This window comes from Sphaeramia orbicularis, chromosome 3 (assembly GCF_902148855.1).
Source record: "Sphaeramia orbicularis chromosome 3, fSphaOr1.1, whole genome shotgun sequence".
Classification (NCBI taxonomy): domain Eukaryota; kingdom Metazoa; phylum Chordata; class Actinopteri; order Kurtiformes; family Apogonidae; genus Sphaeramia; species Sphaeramia orbicularis.
This window is the reverse complement of record NC_043959.1, coordinates 13,425,347-13,447,497: the sequence shown is the minus strand read 5'-3', so window position 1 is coordinate 13,447,497 and position 22,151 is coordinate 13,425,347. Positions and strand designations below refer to the sequence as shown.

The 22,151-nt window shown below is 36.5% G+C and overlaps 1 protein-coding gene across 2 annotated transcripts; it reads right to left on the bottom strand.

The window, feature by feature from the left end:
- Positions 1–664: 664 nt before the first annotated feature.
- dut (deoxyuridine triphosphatase) lies at positions 665–21,079 on the bottom strand. 2 transcript variants are annotated; one of them, XM_030131141.1, is made up of 7 exons: positions 20,927–21,079; positions 19,647–19,803; positions 16,848–16,939; positions 15,218–15,262; positions 15,047–15,121; positions 2,603–2,673; positions 665–784 (listed from the first exon to the last, which is right to left on the bottom strand). In XM_030131141.1, exons 1-7 carry the CDS (start codon positions 21,045–21,047, stop codon positions 728–730), a joined length of 618 nt encoding a protein of 205 aa, XP_029987001.1. In that variant the 5' UTR covers positions 21,048–21,079; the 3' UTR covers positions 665–727. The 2 variants fall into 2 exon arrangements, with proteins under 2 accessions (XP_029987001.1, XP_029987002.1); XM_030131142.1 differs by having other exon boundaries at positions 19,647–21,046.
- Positions 21,080–22,151: the final 1,072 nt, after the last annotated feature.

Genomic DNA, 22,151 nt, shown 5'->3' with positions numbered 1-22,151 from the left:
TAGAAATAAGATGCTAAACGGGTCAAAATAAAGCACCTATGCAGTCGGGCGCGTAACCGCGTAAGGCCGCGGCGCGCACAGCCGCATGCATGGGAAGGGCACATACACACAAACACACTAGTCATATACCGGCAAGAGGAGATAAGCTATGAACCCAAACATGAAGGTCCATGTAGATCAGTTCTGTCTTCTTCCCTTTTCACTGTGGTTCTTTCATAATGAAAGCTACTTGTTAGCACTAAACTAAAGTTAGTCTGGAGGCTGAACTTCAGTAAAGCTGAACTTGTCCATGTGTTTCTGAGGCACAGAATGAGCAGCGTTTCCTTCCAAAGAGAAATAATCATCAATCTGTCCTCCTGACATAAAAATACAGAAGTCATCTTCTTATCATCACTGTTAAACCCATCAGCCCCCTGTGCCTGTGTTAAACACCTGCAGATTCAGGACAGGATCACGGTACTGACTGGACTCCACAAAACACGTGGGGAAGTTACTTCAGTATGACTTTTCCCCCCCCTCAATTTTTCCATTTGACGGAAATCCGTTGTGGTGACGGAGAACTTTAATCCCAGGTCTAAACGTAAACGGGTCATCAGAGAACCTTTGTTCTGATGTGGTGCTACATAAATAACATTTGATTTAGATTTAAAGACAGAACACTGCGAGTACAAAAGAATACTTTATTAGCAGGTCAAGTATCGGATACAATATTCACTTCTCTGAGGTTTCAGTTGCGTCCAGTGGATCCAAAGCCTCCAGCGCCACGTTCAGTCTCATCCAGTGTCTGGAAGAACAAAGACAAAAGCATTTATTTACTTCACACTCACCTGGACACAGACTGAACCCACACATACAGCAGGGCAGGGGTCTCAAACATGCGGCCCGGGGGCCAAATGCAACCCCCCCCCCCCCAAAGGTTCCAATCCAACCTGTGGGATGAATTTGCAAAGTGCAAAAATTGTGGAACTCATTTTAGTTCCAGTTCCACATACAGACCAATATGATCTACAGTCAAATAATAACAGCAGAATAACCGACAAAAGAATGACTGCAGATTTTCTTCTTGCTTTGATGTGAGAAAAATAATCTTACATTATGCCTATAAATAATGACAACTTCAAATTTTTCTTTGTTCTAGTGCAAAAAATAACATTAAATTACGAAAATATTTACATTTACAAACTATCCTGTAACAATAAAATGTGAATAACCTGAACAAATATGAACAACCTGAAATGTCTAAAGAAAATTCAGCCCAATTTGAACTATTTTCTGCCTGTTCCTCAGTGTTTAGTGTCTTTGCAGATCTGATCCATAATGCACATGGAGAAATGATAAGATGAGGCAGAATATTGTTAAAATTGCATTTATTTTTCTTAAGAAACTGCAGTTTTTTTTAGGTTATTTACATTTTTTTTGGATAGTTTATAAATGTAAGTATTTTCATAATTTAATGGGGTTTTTTGCACATTGGCAACACCAATTTATTCTCTTTGATTTATTGCAAAGAACATTAAATTCTAATATCCTTTGATAATAAAATGTCAATAACCTGAACAAATATGAACAACCTGAAATGTCTAAAGAAAAATAAGTGCAATTTTAACAATATTCTGCCTGTTTTGTGTGTTGGTATAGATCTGATCTGTAATGCACATGGAGAAATGATAAATTGAGGCAGAATATTGATCACATTTTATTATTTCTTCTTATTTTTCTTTAGAAATTTCTGTTTTTCCAGGTTATTCACATCTTTTTTGTTTGGCTAGTGTGTAAAATGGAAATGTTTTCATAATTTAATGTTATTTTTTGCATACAAAAAATTTGGAGTTGTCATTATTTATAGGCTATTATTACAGTCGAGGCTGTGGAACTCATTTTAGTTCCGGTTCCACATACAGACCAATATGATCTACAGTCAAATTATAACAGCAGAATAACCGACAAAAAAGAATGACTCCAGATTTTCTTCTGTTTGATGTGAAAGAAATAATCTTACATTTTGCCTGTAAACAATGACAACTTGAAATTTTTGTCTTTGTTTTAGTGCAAAAAATAACATTAAATTATGGAAATGCTTACATTTACAAATTATCCTGTAACAATAAAATGTGAATAACCTGAACAAATATGAACAACCTGAAATGTCTAAAGAAAATTCAGCACAATTTGAACTATTTTCTTCCTGTTCCTCAGTGTTTAGTGTCTTTGCAGATTTGATCCATAATGCACATGGAGAAATGACAAGTTGAGGCAGAATATTGTTAAAATTCCACTAAATTTTCTTAAGTTTTTTTTAATTTAAATTTCAGTTTTTTCCAGGTTATTCACTTTTTTTGGGATAGTATATAAAGGTAAGTATTTTCATAATTTAAGTGTTATTTGTTTTTTGTTTTTTTTGCACAAAAACAAAGACAAAAATTTGCAGTTGTCATGATTTCTAGGTTATTCTCTTATTATTTCACTGGTTTGGTCCACTGCAGATCAAATCAGGCTGAATGTGAAACCTGAAAGAACATGGGTTTGAGAGCCCTGCAGTAGGTGGTGTCCCTGGACGGTCTGGCTCATGCTTTTATTCGTCTGTTCGTGGTCTGGGCGTTACCTCCTGCTCCTCCAGGTCTGGATAACAGATCCTCTCACACACCAGCTGAGCCACTCGGTCGCCCTTTTTCACTGGAAAATCAAATTGGACACATTTTAACACGTGAACTTAGTGTGAATCTGTAATATAGACGTTTGATTTTTCATGTAATTTGCATGTTTTTACACTGAAAGCAATTTAATAACTTTTTTTTTTTTTCTGTGGGAGGAAACACCAGACACTCTTCCATATGAAATTTGACTCCCAGCCCTTCTAATGTCAGAGTAGTCACTTTTATTTTCTTGTTAAATTGTGTTACATTTGATCATATATGGACACTGTGGATGGAAAAACTAGACCAGATTAAAACTACACATTAAGGATGTAACGATATGAAAACTTCATATCATGGTTATTGTGACCAAAATTATCACAGTTATCATTTATTATCGTGGTATTATTGAAATTGTGCTCAAAATGTTCAAAAAGTACTAATACACACACTGAGATAATTTAAGCATGTTGTATTTAAAAAAATAAATACATAATAAAATAATTGGCACAATGTACCTTCTGTTGCAGAAACATTCAAATATTAACCCTTAGTGGTCTGAGCCTATTTTGTCCGTTTTTCAGTCCTTTTGATTTTACCTTTATATACTATATAAACAAATGTTTACTATACCCATGTTTGGGATCTTTTTTCCAGCACAACTTCATCTATATCATCTGTCGATTATTTTTTCACTTTAACCTACTATATCAACATAAAAGGACAAAAAACACAAAAAAAATATAAAATCCAATTTGAAAAATGTATATAATTTATTGCATAAATAACAGACAGATGCTTAACAAACCTTTTCAAAGACTTTAAAAGTGAATATTGGTTCCAAATATTAGGTATAGAAAATCTAAATTGTAATAAATTAAAACTATACTCAAATATTTGACATAAAAGCGGATCTTTATATGGGCGTTTTCTCTGGAAAAGTGCGGTAATCAAACACGGTTATCATGATAATTAGAATTTAAACGGTAATACTAACCGTCTGCAATTTTACCGCGGTTTATCGTTATACCGGTAATCGTTACATCCCTACTACACATTAGGGCTGTGCAATTAATCGAAATTCAATTACGATTTCGATTATTACACACAACGATGACAAAAATTATGTAATCGAGAAAAAACGATTATTAATTTTGAGTTGTTTAATTCACGCGCACGCAAGCTACCATGAGCTGCTCTGCCCCGCCCCCCTCTAAGCTACAGCTGCCTGCTAGCCGGCAGGTCCACCCCAAGAGGAAAGTTGTACCTAGCGGTCTGGAAAAATAGCAGGAGAATCGCAGCAGAAGTGCTTGGTAAACAAAAAAGGCAAGTCAAATTCAATTGTATGGAATCACTTTGGGTTTGATGAAGAGCAAAAACCCATTACGTGCAAAAAGTGTTTCGTAGTTGTGCCCGCACCGACCGGTAACACAGCAAACCTTTTAAACCATCTAAAGTTTAACCACCCCCACCTTTATCATAATCTTATGAAAAACTAAAACACATTAAAAAAAAAACTTCGTCTACAACTTCGTCCGCAATGCAGTCTTCAGTCTCCGAATCACTTTACGCTGCAACTCCCGTATTAACCTAACTGAAACCTCACGGCACGCCACTGAATTTACTATGTTTCATACCACATTGTAAGTAAGTAAATTTTATTTATAGAGCACTTTTCACAGACAGAGTCACAAAGTGCTTTATCAATTCAAATCAAATCAATTCAAATCAAAATCAAATCAAGTTTACAGAGACCCAACAGAATCCTTCAGGAGCAAACACTTGTGATTGGTGACAGTGGCGAGGAAAAACTTCCCTTTAACAGCAGAAACCTGGAGCAGACCCAGACTCCTGAAGGATGGCTGTCTGCCTTGACCAGTTGGGGTTAAAGAGAGAGAGAGAGAGTAAAGGAGGGGGAAAGAGAGAGAGATGGAGATATAGAGAGACTGGGGGAGAGGGGGGCGGGGGGGCACATGGAGTACTTTATGATGAATACATAGAGTGTAGTCAGTCTGTGGTGGTCCTGGGTCAGGTGGGAGACTAAAAAGCCTTTTTGAACAGGAGGGTTTTGAGCTGTTTTCTAAAGCTCTCTACAGAGTCCATGGACCGTAGGTGTAGAGGCAGGTCATTCCATAGACGTGGTGCCACAGCTTTAAAAGACATTGAACATACTTGAATTTATAATTTGCACTTTCCGTAAGTTTTTTTTTTTTATTGCTCCAGTTCTATGGCAGGTCTAGAGCAGTTTAATTCCAGTGCACTATTTGTTTACAAAAGGAAACATACTTGAATTTACAGTACACTTATTTGCATTCAAAGATTTTTTTTGTTTCGTACAAAAGTGAACATACTTTGTTTTAATGGTTAAAAGCTTTATTTATATTTAAAGAGTATATCTTACATTGTTTTGCAAGAAAAAAATAAACAACTTTAAGGTTAACAAATAATCGTTTTTAATAATCGTGATTTCAATTTTTGCTAAAATAATCGTGATTTTTTTTTTTTTTTCTATAATCGAGCAGCCCTACCAGGACTAGTAACATCAGCCGGAGTGAAACAGCTGCATATCTGAGCTCAGCAGAGGTATTTGTGATCATGTTAGGAATGGTAAACCTGGCAGTGTTCGTACCATAGTGTCCTCATATGGTGTCACAGCTTAGCTACAGTTGAGGACAAAATTATTAGCCCCCCTACAAAAATGTCATTGTTTTAAAGGTATTTCCCGAGTGCTTTTACACAGAGCAACACATTTTTAACACAGCTTTTTTAGATATCCTAGTTTTATTTTGGATGCTTACATGATTGTAGTTTGCACACAAATGAAAATATTCCACAAAAAACAAAAAGTACCAGGGTCAAAATTATTAGCCCCCCTGATCCTAATAGTCAGTTGTGTATCCTTTTTGCTGGATAACAGCCTGCAGTCACAGTATTTTTTTATTACAAGTCTCTGACACTTTTTTGAGGAATCCCAGCCCACTCTTTTTTGGCAAATCTTTCCAGCTCCTCCAGATTTGGTGGCCTTCTGGCATGGATGTTCTTTTTTAGGTCACCCTGAATATTTTCAATGGGATTTAAGTCAGGGCTCTGTGCAGGCCACTGAGTTCCATTCACTTTGGTCTTCTGAAGATAGCTCTTCACCAACAGAGATGTATGTTTTGGATTGTTGTCATATTGGAAGATGAAGCAATGACCCAGACCCAGTGTTACTGCTGACTGCTTAAGGTTTTCTTTCAAAATCTCCACATCTTTCTTTGTTCATGATTCCTTCCACCTTGACCAGATTTCTAGTTCCAGATGCACTCTAGCATCCCCACAACACAATACTCCCACCACCATGTTTCACTGTAGGGACGGTGTTCTTTGGGTTCTATGCCTCTCCCTTTTTTCTCCAAACATAAACGCTGCCTCTATGGCCAAAGAGCTCTAGTTTTGTCTCATCAGACCATAGGACACACTTCCAGTATGCAGAATGTTTCTCCAGGTTGTCCTGAGCATATTTAAGTCTGGCTTAAAGGTGTGTCTTCTTCAAAAGTGGAGTTTTTCTTGGTCTGCATCCTCTCAGTCCATTCCAGTTCAGAGCTATAGTGACTGTCTTCTTAGACACTATGATTCCTGATGTGGCCAAGTCATTCACCAGTGTCTTGGCAGTTGTTCTGGGGTCTTTAGACCCATCTCTCACTAGTTTTCTTTCCAGGGTCTTTGAAATCTTTCACTTCCTATCTCTGCAAGGCTTGTTCTGTACTGTGTGGCTGTTTTTGGATTTCTGGATTATACTTCTCACTCCAGTTCTTGACACTTGGAAATGCTTGGATTGCTTTGTGCATCCCTCTCCTGCTTTGTCTACATCAATAATCATTTTTCTCGGGTCCAAACGGATTTCTCTAGTTTTGGGCATGGTGCTTTCTCAACTGACAGCTCAATGAGCCATACTGAGGCTTTTATACCATGTTTTAACTTAGATGTTAAGTGAAATCACTTGATTCACCTGATCACTTTTAAACACATCACCTGTGAAGTTACAGCACATCATTGCACAAAAGTGGTTTGTGCCATGACTTAATAAATGGTCATTTCTTAAAGGGGGCTAATAATAATGTCCCTGGTTATTTTAGTTTTTTTCTAAATAATGCTGTTTTGGTGTGCAAATATAAATAATTTGTGCCTTCTAAAGAAAACTAGTATGTTCAGAAATGCTATGTTGAAAATTCCTTGCTCTGTAAAAAAAAGTACTTAGGAAAATCTTGAAGAAACTTAAAATTTCATAGGGGGGCTAATAATTTTGTCCTCAACTGTATAGTTTGTCACTCTTATCCTCTGTTCCTCTTAGGGATGTAACAATATGAAAATTTCACATCACGGTTGTGACCAAAATTATCACAGTTATTATTATCACAGTATTGTTGAAATTGTGCTCAAAATGTTCAAAAAATACTTACGCACACACTGAAATAATTTAACCAAGTTGCATTTTGAAAAAAAACAAAAAACAAAAAACAAGAAAACCCCAATAACAAATACAATAATAGTCACAATGTACCTTCTGTTGCAGAAACATTCAAATATTAACCCTTAGTGGTCTGAGCCTATTTTGTCCGTTTTTCAGTCCTTTTGATTTTGCCTTTATATACTATATAAACAAATGTTTACTATACCCATGTTGGGGATCTTTTCTTTCAGCACAACTTCATTTATATCATCTGTCTATTATTTTTTCACTTTAACCTACTACTATATCAACACAAAAGGCCAGAAAACACAAAAAATATATAAAATCCGATTTGAAAAATGTATATAATTTGTATAAATAACACAAAGATGCTTAACGCACCTTTTCAAAGACTTTAAAAGTGAATATTGATTCCAAATATTAGGTATGTAAAATTAAAATTGTAATACATCAAAACTATACTCAAATATTTGACATAAAAGCACATCTTTACATAGGCGGTTTTTCCCCTAAAAGTGCGGTAATCAAACACGGTTATCACGATAATTAGAATTTAAATGGTAATACTAACCGTTGGCAATTTTACAGCTGTTTATCGTTAAACCAGTAATAGTTACATCCCTAGTACCTCTACTGATGTTTTATCACTAGAAGTACCTTACAGTGCTTTACAAAACCCAGCAGGAAGCTTTCAGGTTGAATTGGGTTTCTGACTGGAATCCAGGAGCACTCTGGTATTGTATTAGGTTTCTAAAATGAGTTGTTTTTCATGCTTCCCCTCCTCCAGATGTCGTATGTGCTTGAAAACCTTTTATCTTATCACTCAGCTGTCTCCAAGTAATAGGATATGGGACAAAAAAGACACAGAATTATATTAGAAGAACACGCTGAATAAATGAAACCTACTGATTGCAGATGCTTCAACAATGGAGTAACATGGTATGATTGAGTGGTCATGCTCTGTGACGTATAGAGATGATGAGCAGACCCCCACTTGTTCATTAATGGAACACTGATGGCAGGAGCACAAATGGCCAAGGTTTCTATAGGAACGGTGACGCAAGTGATGTTTAGATCTATGGGAAATGCACATCAGTGAACAGACTCAGAAATAGGCTTCTGTGGATTTGTCCAACACATGGAAATATCAACAGCTAAAATGTCCGGTGGGAAAATCCTCCACGTCCATGAATTTATAGATCTCATATTAACTAGCCTCATAATATGTGACCACAATTATTATCATTAATGAAACCTAACGAAATGATGAAAAATAGAATTGTAAAAACATTTTCGTTAACTGAAATAAATAAAAACTGTAATTAAAAGAAAAAAATGGTAACCAACTGAAACCGTATTGCGTGTTTACAAAACTAACTAAAACGGATAAAAATTATGGATAAAATTCCCTTCCTTTTCGTTATTGTCAGTGTCAGACTAGTTTTTTTTTTTATATATATATATATCTTTTCTCTTCTTCTCTGTCATATTCAAATAAATCCCAGACAGGACTCTGCTGCTTTCTCTCAACTTTAGTCTCCATGTTTCCAGGTAGAGTGGGGACCAGAAGACGACTGGAAACCACAAGTGAGGGACCGTTAAATATCACATGGTGCCAGCAGCTAAAATTGCTTGAGGGAAATAAATCGATTTCATATCAATCTGACATCGACAAAGATGAAAACGAAGGGAATTTTATCAATCATTTTTATACATTTTAGTTAGTTTTATAAGCACACAATACAGTTTCAGTTAGTTATCGTTTTTTTTCTTTTAATTATAGTTTTTATTTATTTCAGTTAACGAAAAAGTTTTTACAATTCTAGTTTTCGTCATTTCGTTAGTTTTCGTTAACGATAATAACCTTGGCGAGTACCTGACCCGGGTACCGCCTCCATCTCCCTCCCCTGGGGGAAATGGGGCATCTCTCGATCTCGCTTGCGATGGTTCTGGCGTGGGAGGGACGCGGGGGAAGGGTGGGGAAAACACCTCCGTGGAAGGTCCTCCATCCTCAAACTCGAACCTGCAGTGTGAAGGAACTGGAGGCTCTTGGATGCGGAAGCTGGTCGTTCTAGAAATATTCACTTGGATCGGTCACAGGTGATACTAGAGCCCAACCGATATGGGATTTTTGGGGCCAATGCCAATACCAATATTGGAGGCTAAAAAAAAAAGCAGATATCCAATATATTGGATGATATCTGATATTGGCCGATAACCAATATATATTGGCCGATATATAAAATAAGAACATTGATCTACACAGGATATAATAATCTTATATTAGATAAATATGGACAGGTGGATTAACGTTGCATAAATCTTTGTTTATCTCACAAAGATAATTTACTAATACATTGGTTAGATATTGGCCGATGTTGGTTAAATGGTGATACACTATAGTCGGCTGGCAAATTAATCAGTCAGGCTCTAGGTGATACTGTCACCTAGGGCTGTGCAATTAATCGAAATTCAATGACGATTTCGATTATTACACGCAACGATTACAAAAATTATGTAATCGAGAAAAAACGATTATTAATTTTGAGTTGTTTTAATTCACGCGCACGCAAGCTCCCATGAGCTGCGCTGCCCCGCCCCCCTCTAAGCTACAGCTGCCTGCTAGCCGGCAGGTCCACCCCAAGAGGAAAGTTGTACCTAGCGGTCTGGAAAAATAGCAGGAGAATCACAGCAGAAGTGCTTGGTAAACAAAAAAGGCAAGTCCAATTCAGTTGTATGGAATCACTTTGGGTTTCATGAAGAAGATGAAGAGCAAAAACACATCACGTGCAAAAAGTGTTTCGTAGTTGTGTCCGCACCGACTGCTAACACAACAAACATTTTTAACCATCTAAAGTTTAACCACCGCCACCTTTATCATAATCTTATGAAAAACTAAAACACATAAAAACAACTCCGTCTACAACTTCGTCCGCAATGCAATCTTCAGTCTCCGAGTCTCTTTATGCTGCAACTCCCGTATTAACCTAACTGAAACCTCACGGCACGCCACTGAATTTACTATGTTTCATACTACATTGAACATACTTGAATTTATAATTTGCACTTTACAAGTTTTTTTTTTTTTTTTTTATTGCTCCAGTTCTATGGCAAGTCTATAGCAGTTTAATTCCAGTGCACTATTTGTTTACAAAAGGAAACATACTTGAATTTACAGTACACTTATTTGCATTCAAAGATTTTTTTGTTTCGTACAAAAGTGAACATACTTTGTTTTAGTGGTTAAAAGCTTTATTTATATTTAAAGAGTATATTTTACATTGTTTTGCAAGAAAAAAATAAACAACTTTAAGGTTAACAAATAATCGTTTTTAATAATCGTGATTTCAATTTTTGCTAAAATAATCGTGATTTTTTTTTTTTTTTCTATAATCGAGCAGCCCTACCAGGACTAGTAACATCAGCCGGAGTGAAACAGCTGCATATCTGAGCTCAGCAGAGGTATTTGTGATCATGTTAGGAATGGTAAACATGGCAGTGTTCGTACCATAGTGTCCTCATATGGTGTCACAGCTTAGCTATAGTTTGTCACTCTTATCCTCTGTTCCTCTTAGGGATGTAACAATATGAAAATTTCATATCACGGTTATTGTGACCAAAATTATCACAGTTATCATTATTATCACAGTATTGTTGAAATTGTGCTCAAAATGTTGAAAAAATACTTACGCACACACTGAAATAATTTAACCAAGTTGCATTTTGAAAAAAAAAAACAAAAAAAAAACAAGAAAACCCCAATAACAAATACAATAATAGTCACAATGTACCTTCTGTTGCAGAAACATTCAAATATTAACCCTTAGTGGTCTGAGCCTATTTTGTCCATTTTTCAGTCCTTTTGATTTTGCCTTTATATACTATATAAACAAATGTTTACTATACCCATGTTGGGGATCTTTTCTTTCAGCACAACTTCATCTATATCATCCGTCTATTATTTTTTCACTTTAACCTACTACTATATCAACACAAAAGGCCAGAAAACACAAAAAATATATAAAATCCGATTTGAAAAATGTAAATAATAATTTGTATAAATAACAAAGATGCTAAATGCACCTTTTCAAAGACTTTAAAAGTGAATATTGATTCCAAATATTAGGTATGTAAAATTAAAATTGTAATACATTAAAACTATACTCAAATATTTGACATAAAAGCACATCTTTACATAGGCGGTTTTTCCCCTAAAAGTGCGGTAATCAAACACGGTTATCACGATAATTAGAATTTAAATGGTAATACTAACCGTTGGCAATTTTACAGCTGTTTATCGTTAAACCAGTAATAGTTACATCCCTAGTACCTCTACTGATGTTTTATCACTAGAAGTACCTTACAGTGCTTTACAAAACCCAGCAGGAAGCTTTCAGGTTGAATTGGGTTTCTGACTGGAATCCAGGAGCACTCTGGTATTGTATTAGGTTTCTAAAATGAGTTGTTTTTCATGCTTCCCCTCCTCCAGATGTCGTATGTGCTTGAAAACCTTTTATCTTATCACTCAGCTGTCTCCAAGTAATAGGATATGGGACAAAAAAGACACAGAATTATATTAGAAGAACACGCTGAATAAATGAAACCTACTGATTGCAGATGCTTCAACAATGGAGTAACATGGTATGATTGAGTGGTCATGCTCTGTGACGTATAGAGATGATGAGCAGACCCCCACTTGTTCATTAATGGAACACTGATGGCAGGAGCACAAATGGCCAAGGTTTCTATAGGAACGGTGACGCAAGTGATGTTTAGATCTATGGGAAATGCACATCAGTGAACAGACTCAGAAATAGGCTTCTGTGGATTTGTCCAACACATGGAAATATCAACAGCTAAAATGTCCGGTGGGAAAATCCTCCACGTCCATGAATTTATAGATCTCATATTAACTAGCCTCATATTATGTGACCACAATTATTATCATTAATGAAACCTAACGAAATGATGAAAAATAGAATTGTAAAAACATTTTCGTTAACTGAAATAAATAAAAACTGTAATTAAAAGAAAAAAATGGTAACCAACTGAAACCGTATTGCGTGTTTACAAAACTAACTAAAACGGATAAAAATTATGGATAAAATTCCCTTCCTTTTCGTTATTGTCAGCGTCGGACTGATATGAAATTGATTTATTTCTCTCGAGCAATTTTAGCTGCTGGCACCATACGACACTTCACTGTCCGTCACTTCTCATCACTTGTCGTTTAGAGTCAGCCTCTCGTCCCCACTCTACCTGGAAACATAGAGATTAAAGTTGGGACAAAGCAGCAGAGTCCTGTCTGGGATTTATTTGAATACGACGGTGAAGAAGAGAAAAAATATGAAGAAACTAAAGCTAATACTAAAACTAAGCATTTAGAAAAAAATTAAAACTAATAAAAACTAGCAAACCTGCTCTAAAAACGAATTAAAACGAACTGAATTAGAGAAATAAGTCCAAACTAAATAAAACTAACCTATAATGAAAAATCCAAAACTATTATAACCTCGTATGTGACATATAATATACAACTTAAATATACTCTTAAGGCCTATGTTTGGTTTTTGTTCCATTGTTTCAAGGTGTGTGTTTGCTCATGTGACTGAAGTGTCGTGCTACACCTTTGGTGTTGTATAAGAATTTTTTTATAGGGTAATAATTAGGGCTGGGTAAAAAAATTGATTTGATTGAGTTTAGATCTATTTCATTTTAATTTTATGTAATTAATTAATAGTGGATGAGATCAATTTTTCAGAGCAGGAAAGCGCATTATAGTTTAGTTTTATTTAGTTTTGACTTTTTTCCCTCTAATTCAGTTAGTCTTGATTAGTTTTTAGAGCGGGTTTGCTAGTTTTTTTTAGTTTTCGTTATTTTCTAAAAGCTTAGGTTTAGTTTAGTTTTTATATATATATATATATATCTTTTCTCTTCTTCTCTGTCATATTCAAATAAATCCCAGACAGGACTCTGCTGCTTTCTCTCAACTTTAGTCTCCATGTTTCCAGGTAGAGTGGGGACCAGAAGACGACTGGAAACCACAAGTGAGGGACCGTTAAATATCACATGGTGCCAGCAGCTAAAATTGCTTGAGGGAAATAAATCGATTTCATATCAATCTGACATTGACAAAGATGAAAACGAAGGGAATTTTATCAATCATTTTTATACATTTTAGTTAGTTTTATAAGCACACAATACAGTTTCAGTTAGTTATCGTTTTTTTTTCTTTTAATTATAGTTTTTATTTATTTCAGTTAACGAAAAAGTTTTTACAATTCTAGTTTTCGTCATTTCGTTAGTTTTCGTTAACGATAATAACCTTGGCGAGTACCTGACCCGGGTACCGCCTCCATCTCCCTCCCCTGGGGGAAATGGGGCATCTCTCGATCTCGCTTGCGATGGTTCTGGCGTGGGAGGGACGCGGGGGAAGGGTGGGGAAAACACCTCCGTGGAAGGTCCTCCCATCCTCAAACTCGAACCTGCAGTGTGAAGGAACTGGAGGCTCTTGGATGCGGAAGCTGGTCGTTCTAGAAATATTCACTTGGATCGGTCACAGGTGATACTAGAGCCCGACCGATATGGGATTTTTGGGGCCAATACCAATATTGGAGGCTAAAAAAAAAGCAGATATCCAATATATTGGATGATATCTGATATTGGCCGATAACCAATATATATTGGCCGATATATAAAATAAGAACATTGATCTACACAGGATATAATAATCTTATATTAGATAAATATGGACAGGTGGATTAACGTTGCATAAATCTTTGTTTATCTCACAAAGATAATTTACTAATACATTGGTTAGATATTGGCCGATGTCGGTTAAACGGTGATACACTATAGTCGGCTGGCAAATTAATCAGTCAGGCTCTAGGTGATACTGTCACCTAGGGCTGTGCAATTAATCGAAATTCAATGACGATTTCGATTATTACACGCAACGATTACAAAAATTATGTAATCGAGAAAAAACGATTATTAATTTTGAGTTGTTTTAATTCACGCGCACGCAAGCTACCATGAGCTGCGCTGCCCCGCCCCCCTCTAAGCTACAGCTGCCTGCTAGCCGGCAGGTCCACCCCAAGAGGAAAGTTGTACCTAGCGGTCTGGAAAAATAGCAGGAGAATCACAGCAGAAGTGCTTGGTAAACAAAAAAGGCAAGTCCAATTCAATTGTATGGAATCACTTTGGGTTTGATGAAGAAGACGAAGAGCAAAAACACATCACGTGCAAAAAGTGTTTCGTAGTTGTGTCCGCACCGACTGCTAACACAACAACCCTTTTTAACCATCTAAAGTTTAACCACCGCCACCTTTATCATAATCTTATGAAAAATTAAAACACATAAAAACAACTCCGTCTACAACTTCGTCCACAATGCAATCTTCAGTCTCCGAGTCTCTTTATGCTGCAACTCCCGTATTAACCTAACTGAAACCTCACGGCACGCCACTGAATTTACTATGTTTCATACTACATTGAACATACTTGAATTTATAATTTGCACTTTACAAGTTTTTTTCTTTTTTTTTTTTTTTATTGCTCCAGTTCTATGGCAAGTCTATAGCAGTTTAATTCCAGTGCACTATTTGTTTACAAAAGGAAACATACTTGAATTTACAGTACACTTATTTGCATTCAAAGATTTTTTTGTTTCGTACAAAAGTGAACATACTTTGTTTTAGTGGTTAAAAGCTTTATTTATATTTAAAGAGTATATTTTACATTGTTTTGCAAGAAAAAAATAAACAACTCTAAGGTTAAAAAATAATCGTTTTTAATAATCGTGATTTCAATTATTGCTAAAATAATCGTGATTTTTTTTTTCTATAATCGAGCAGCCCTACTTCACATTACTATCACATTTGTCAGAAGTCTTCAGTAATATCTGACCTTACTAATATACTCAGTTACATGTGAGGGACGGTCCACAGATGTGACCACTCACCTTCAAACGTCTCCTTTCCAAAGTTAAAGAGTACGACTCCTACGTTGCCCCTGTAATCTTCATCCACGACTCCAGCTGAGGAGGATGCGAACAAATGAGACAAATACAGACAAAAATATGGACAAATAAACAACACAACTGAGGCGGTTAACGACTGATGACTGGACTCACCGCCAACGTCGATGAAGTGCTTCGCTGCCAGTCCAGATCTGGGCGCTGATGAGAAAAACAGATTCATATTTATGGTTTTACTGCGATCCAAGGATCCACAGCTGCTGCAGCGTCACCAAACAGGACCACAAACATGAGCAGCAGTAACATTGAAGGTACACACACCAGTAAACACTAGGGCTGTGTTTTGGCAAGAATCTGGCAATACGATATAAATCACAATACTAGGATCATGATACGATATATCACGATACTGTTAAAAAGGCATTTTTTTGTTTCTTTTGGGTTTTTTTGAATGATTTCATTTCCTTGAAGAATTTAATTACACCCAAAATCTGCACAAATACTAAACACATTTTTATTTGATCAGAACAGGATCTAATGTTATATCACAAAATTTCCGTGCATGTTCAAACTGAAATTCTGTTTTACAGACATTACAGTTTAAGGTCCTGTTCAAATGTTTATATTCTATTAGTTCAGAACGAACATCAGAACATGATTTTAGTTCAATCCCAACAAAGGAACGAACATTATTTAATAAAAGAGTGTTAAATACAGGGTGAGTCAGAAAAAACGCTCTTTCCATTTAAAGAAATTGTACTGCTAAAACGGAAACACTGATTTTTCTTTTGACCATACAGTCATATTGATGTGGTTATTGAGCATGTCTGGTGATGTAGTCATAGATTTATTGCATTGCATAAGAGAGAGAAGGTCCATTGTTTATTGGGCACTGAAATACCTGCCAACACAATGTATGCCACAGTGAACAAACTTGAAATTGACAACAATTACAGGAGTCGGGGCTTTGCTTTCACACTCAGGACATAGGCCTACATGACAGTGCCCAGGGAGTTTTCATCATGGCAAGACCACAGCGATTGCAGGTATTATTTCCTCATCGAGTTGTCTGTTTGGGTCAGGAGAGAGAGTGGCCACCTAGATCCCCGGACTTGACCCCCCTTGATTTTTTCTTGTGGGGGTATCTTAAAAACCGTGTGTATCAGACTGTTCCACAAACTCTTCAGGAACTCCGAAATCGCATCACGGCTGAAATCCAAGCCCTACGACGAACACGAATGGCGAGAAGAGCTGTGTTAGAGATGCGACAATGAGCACAGATTTGCATCAATCTGAATAGTAGCCAGGTTGAAGGTCGTGCCGGACGACTTCGTTGAGACAAAACATTTTGATGGCGAGTAAACATGCTGTAATGGTTGACAATTTCAGTTTCATTCACGGTGGCATAAACTGTGTTGGCAGATATTTCGGTGCACAATAAACAATGGACATTCCCTCTGTTATGCTATGCCATAAATCAATGATTCAATCGCCAGACATGCTCAATAACCACATCAATATGACTGTATGATCAAAAGAAAAATAAGCATTTCCATTTCAGTGGTACAATTTCTTTAAATGAAAAGAGCGTTTTTTCTGACTCACCCCGTAATAATAAATAAAATACAAACAAAAACAAAAATGAACCTCCACAATATCTGCTTTTGAATAAATACCTAAAAATATTGATACAGTACTTTTTAATATCGATACAGTATTGTGAAATGAAATATTGCGATATACTGCAAATCCGATATTTTCTTACAGTCCTAGTGAACACACTCACCTACTCTCCCATAGCAGCCGTGTGGAACTGCTATCTGGATGTCTGTCTTCACTATGGCCTTGTCCATAGGTCCAATGGAGTAATCGTAGGCACTGTCCACAGAAACACAAACACACTGGGTCATTTAGAGGACGTTTCATGTTTTTACCACCTGCTCACAGTTTAGCTGCTTTTGGATTCCAGTCAGTGTTGGCAGACGTACAATAATTTGACCCTCTGTACGATCAATAATTCCAAAAATCCCATAATGTACAATAATGTGACAGCTCATGACTATTAGCAAACAAACAGGACACAACCTGCAGTGCACCTGATGTCTCATGTGTCTCTTTATAGTCAATCAATGCACAACATAGCATGAGTGACACATGACATAGCACGGCAACACAAAACGAAAACAACAATGGACAATAAGCGGGTCAGCGCATAAAAAGCAGGAGGGGGAAGACGCATTAAGGTTTTACCTCAGGTCAAAAGTTATTTGAAGGGACACATGATTGTCATCTTAATTTTTGATTCTAAAAGTTACAGGTTTCAGCAGCTCCAGTAAAGTGTTGTTTGAAGAGACACCTGATTTTCATTTGTGATTTTAAAAAAATGTTTTAAACCCAGTACCTTTAGCAAGTTCTTCAATTACACTGGTCTACAATTTTTTTTAGAATTTATCTGCCTCAGAGATTAAATGTGCTAAATGTTACATATTTTAATCAGATTAATTGAAAATAAATGACCAAAGTGTTGGTTTGCTGCTGTTTTCCAGGTATATGATGGTGTGTTCTTCCACATATATGTTGGTTTGTGTCCATTTATCTAATAGATGTATAAATGTTCCACTGATAGAACCTGCACAGTCCATGTATTGTCATGTGCAGACAGTGTTTGGAAGTAGATCAACCAGCATTTAGGACTTTTTTTTTTCTAATCAGTGACTCTTGCGGTCAAATTTGACTACTTTTATTCTGGAAGTATTTGACTTGTAGACCAGTGTAATCAAGTATTTTAGTGGTTGAAGTGGATTCACTGATGTTTATTCCTAATATATAAACAGATTAAATCTCCAAATATTGATGATCCAGGACCTTGGTCCATGTTGATTCAGTAGATGGTTCAATCTGACTCCTTTTCAGGGCTGCTCAGTGCAGCGGCTTGTCCTCTTCCACACAGGTGGGGGCGCTGTTCTGCCAGTGCTGTTGGTTTATTTAAAGGTGCAAATGCATCATAAGACACACTGTACACAGTCTGTGGTCATGTTTTACTGAAGCACATGGTCCTGAGCAATGTCAAATCACATATGTACGAGAACTTTCCTCAAAATACGATAATTTTAAGCCTCTGGTTCGATAATTTGTCATTTCCTATCTGGTAACGCTGATTCCAGTATTTCCCCTCAGTTTGGTCAAGACTTAACTGAGGAAAGAACATGTTGCATATCTGAATAAAAGGTAATTTCATTTTGACCATTATTACCAAATCTGTGTAAAAAAAAAAATGCGAAAAAGCAAGAGCTGATAGACGAGAAAACTTACTGAAGAAATCATTCGATTATTTAGTTAGTTTTGATGTTCTGCACATGGGTTTTTATGTACAATATTTGGTGTCCAAGTGGCCTCAGCCTTGTATTAGAACGGAAAAACCTACATGTTGACACTTTTATCCAGACTACACTTTACTGGTCCTGTGTTTAATGGTGCAGATGCCTGCAGTTCTAGGGTTAATTTCCAGGGTTTGTACACATTATTCTAGGTCAAATTCAAGCACTTTTAAGGGTAATTTTCAAATTTTTACAGCACACACCTTAAAAAAAACCCCACATTTACAGGAATACATATACTTACTTCACTTGTTATCACAATAATGTACACAGTATTATGCTAAAAATCTCTAAAACTATGTTTCATGATAGCAAAAATGTTTAGAAATTAAAGAACACAAACTGTTATCCAATAAAAAGGGAAGCTACTCTGTTCTTCAGACACACTCACACTGAGGGAAAGATTAAGATCAAAATGTACCTGGAGTCGACCTGAGAACACCTGGGAATGATATTTTTGGCATAAAGTTTTATTTTTCAACATGCATCACCTCAGTAAGTAGCTTTGGTTCTAATTACAAGCACTTAAACTGAAATTCAAGTACTTTTTAGACCTTCAGATCATATAAATTTGACAAAGTTTTATTTTTTAAATGTATCACCTCTGTCAGTAGCGATGCTGCTAATTGCAACTCGCACTCAACCCTTTCATGAATGACGTCCACATTTGTGGACACACAGTTTAAGCTCACTTTCCAAAGGGTTATAAAGGCAGTATTCTCCAAACCACATGACTATAGACCCTAAGTAATAGAATGAAAAAAGTATCATCTTAGTTTTAGAATTTGGACCGCTTTGTGACCTCATAAAATTAACCTCCTAAGACCCAGCTATGGGTTACTGTCCAGTTTAAAGAGTTTCACAACTTTATACAAAAAACATCTGTCCACTGCAAAGCACATTCCATAAAAATCTTTTAAAAATGCATCTGAAAAAAATGTTGCATCACGAGGTTTCCAATATGAGCAATTATTTAATTTAAAAAAGGCATAACTTGTACTTTCCTGGATCTCAGGAGGTTAAATATATTGTCAATAAAACCATATTTTAAAAAAAATTCAAAATGCATTTTAACTTTAGCCGAATTTTATCTAAAAAAAAAAAAATCTAGATACTTTTTTTTCATAATTCATGCGTGAAAGGGTTCAACTGAAATGCGTGCATTTTCCAGCCCCCATATAAAGCCCAGTCTTCCCTGTGCACCTCACCTGTACAGGTCATATCCTGCAGCTTTGGCTGATCCTCTGGTGGGGGCCGTTGCATACTCTGACAGTTTGGCGAACCTGAGGACAGGCCTTTCCTCTGCAGGTCTTCCTTCTGTCCTCGGCCTCTTCGATGGAGAAACTGCAGAAGCGTCTGTAACCTCTAGGACGGGCATGTCGGCACAATGTTGTTCTTTTACTATTAAACACCTTTACACTAGTTAACTAAACTACTGATCATTAAATAAACCAATGGTACCGACGGAGCACTAACTAGCAGCTGACCCACAGACCCAGGAGCAGACCTCTAGCGCAGGATCCGAACACTAAAGCTTCTACTGCAGATCTGGCGGGTGTTCGGCTCTTTGAATGGAATCTCCCGCGCTGGAAATTGCGCCAAATTAGCTCCTCCCCCCAAATCAGGACAAATACATGAACACACAACGGAAAACTAACACGCATTAACTTCGACAGCTCATTTCACTTCCTGTATATCTGACACTGGGTGAAGTTTTGGTCAATTATGTTCTAATGAATGAAAAAGAAGCTGAAAACAGCGTAGCTCTGTAACTATGGCAACTCCTTCGCCACCATTATGCTGCGTCTCAGTTCTCGCGAGAATTGGAAAAAAGAAACTAACCATTCACATACACAAAAACCGAAACGTATCTTTAACAAAATACGGTTCATTTATCTGTCACTGGGTGAAGTTGTGGTCAATTATGTTCTAATGAATAAAAAAGAAGCTGAAAGCAGCGTAGCTCTGTAACTATGGCAACTCCTTCGTCACCGCTATGCTGCATGACAGTTCTCGCGAGAATTGGGGAAAAACTAAAATAAACCATACACACAACACAAAAAAACGGAACTTATCTTAAACAAAATACGGTTCATTTATCTGTCACTGGGTGAAGTTGTGGTCAATTATGTTCTAATGAGTAAAAAAGAAGCTGAAAGCAGTGTAGCTCTGTAACTACGGCAACCCCGTCGTCAACGCTATGCTGCGTGACAGTTCTCGCGAGAATTGGGGAAAAAAAGAAACAAACCATCCACATAACACAACAAACCGGAACGTATCTGAAACAGAATACGGTTGATTTAACGCAGGGACTGCAAATTAATTAATCTGACCCCAGTTCAATTTCTTTGTACGACAAAAAGACAAAGTAATCAAACATGCTACGACCCAAACGAGCAGTTATAAACACCTCCACATGCTAGCACAGCTAACGTAAAACACGGAAAAATGCCGGAAATAAAGGTTCTCATAGTTTTGTCTTTCTTGCCTTTGCTTCGGGTGAGCATCTGAGTGTGAAAGTGCCTTAGAAAGAACCTTGGAGCCGCACCGACAGGCGGCGGAGACCATGGTACGAGAACACCACAGAGACTCTGCAACATCCGTGTCATAGTTGTTGTGTCACGTGACTCGGTCGGCACACAGGGACAGGGCCGGACATGCCTGCAGAAGCTCCGCCCCCTGACCCAGGAAGGACGGGGTGGTTTTTACTGGTCTTTTTTTTTTTTTTTTTTTTTTTTTTTATTATTATTATTATTATTTTTTAGTTTTTTTTTGTTGACAACATACAAATATACAAACAACATGGCATCCGTTTCAAAGAAAATATAAAGGCACAGGTGCAAACAGGAATGAGGTGGATCAATGCTCCTTCTGCAATGGAAGTGATGAAACCTTAGAACACTTATTTTTCTTATGTCTTGCATCCCAGTCCCATGCATGGTCAGTCATAAAAAATTGGATTTCACTAAAAATTAATGATATTCCATGTTTTGAATTTTTTCATATTTTTTATATGGATAATTTGGTCTCATCGGTTTCAGATATTATTAATATAATTTTATTCGGTAAATATCATATCCACTGTGCAAAATGGAGAAATAACAAGCCCTCCTTTTCTGGATTTACAAACAAATTTAAAATGTTTGTTTTGTCTCTAAGAAAATTGGAAAAAAAACAAAACAAAACAAAACATTGCAATGAAAATAAGCTAGAACATTGCTCATTACTAATTATTTTAATTTAAAAAGTCTTCTCTGTTGCATCTCTGCTCCTTTACTTTAATTTAAATTGCCTGATTATTTGCACTGTATTGTACTTGAATGTTTTTGGGGTTTTTTTTGTTCTTGCCGTACATATCCCCATGATTTTTGTACTTTATTATATTTACAGTTGTCCTCAAAATTATTCATACCCCTGCCATTTTTTGTAACTTTTTGTTTTTGTGATGAAATGAATGAGTTTTGTCAAGTTTGTTTGTGACTTATATGTGATACACAAGTGAGGAAATAAGAACAAATGATACTTGGAGAAATATTTTATTTCAGGAGTATTTTATTAGAGGATTTCTAAAAAATGCCATGTTCAAAATTATTCATACCCTAGGTTTATTAAGTCCAAAGTCTTTTCTTAATAGTCAATAGAGTAGCCTTTTTTCTTGATAATGGTTCCTGTAAGTGTCCATAAGTTCTCTTCTGTCTCCTGTGGGGTTTTGG

Excerpts from the sequence above, each read along its gene's own strand:
- dut (XM_030131141.1), bottom strand. The coding sequence starts at position 21,047 with ATGACACGGATGTTGCAGAGTCTCTGTGGTGTTCTCGTACCATGGTCT. Across the intron at positions 15,263-16,847 it reads CGGCTGCTATGGGAGAGTAG|CGCCCAGATCTGGACTGGCA; the intron begins GTGAGTGTGTTC and ends TTTTCTCATCAG. Across the intron at positions 15,122-15,217 it reads GCACTTCATCGACGTTGGCG|CTGGAGTCGTGGATGAAGAT; the intron begins GTGAGTCCAGTC and ends CATCCTCCTCAG.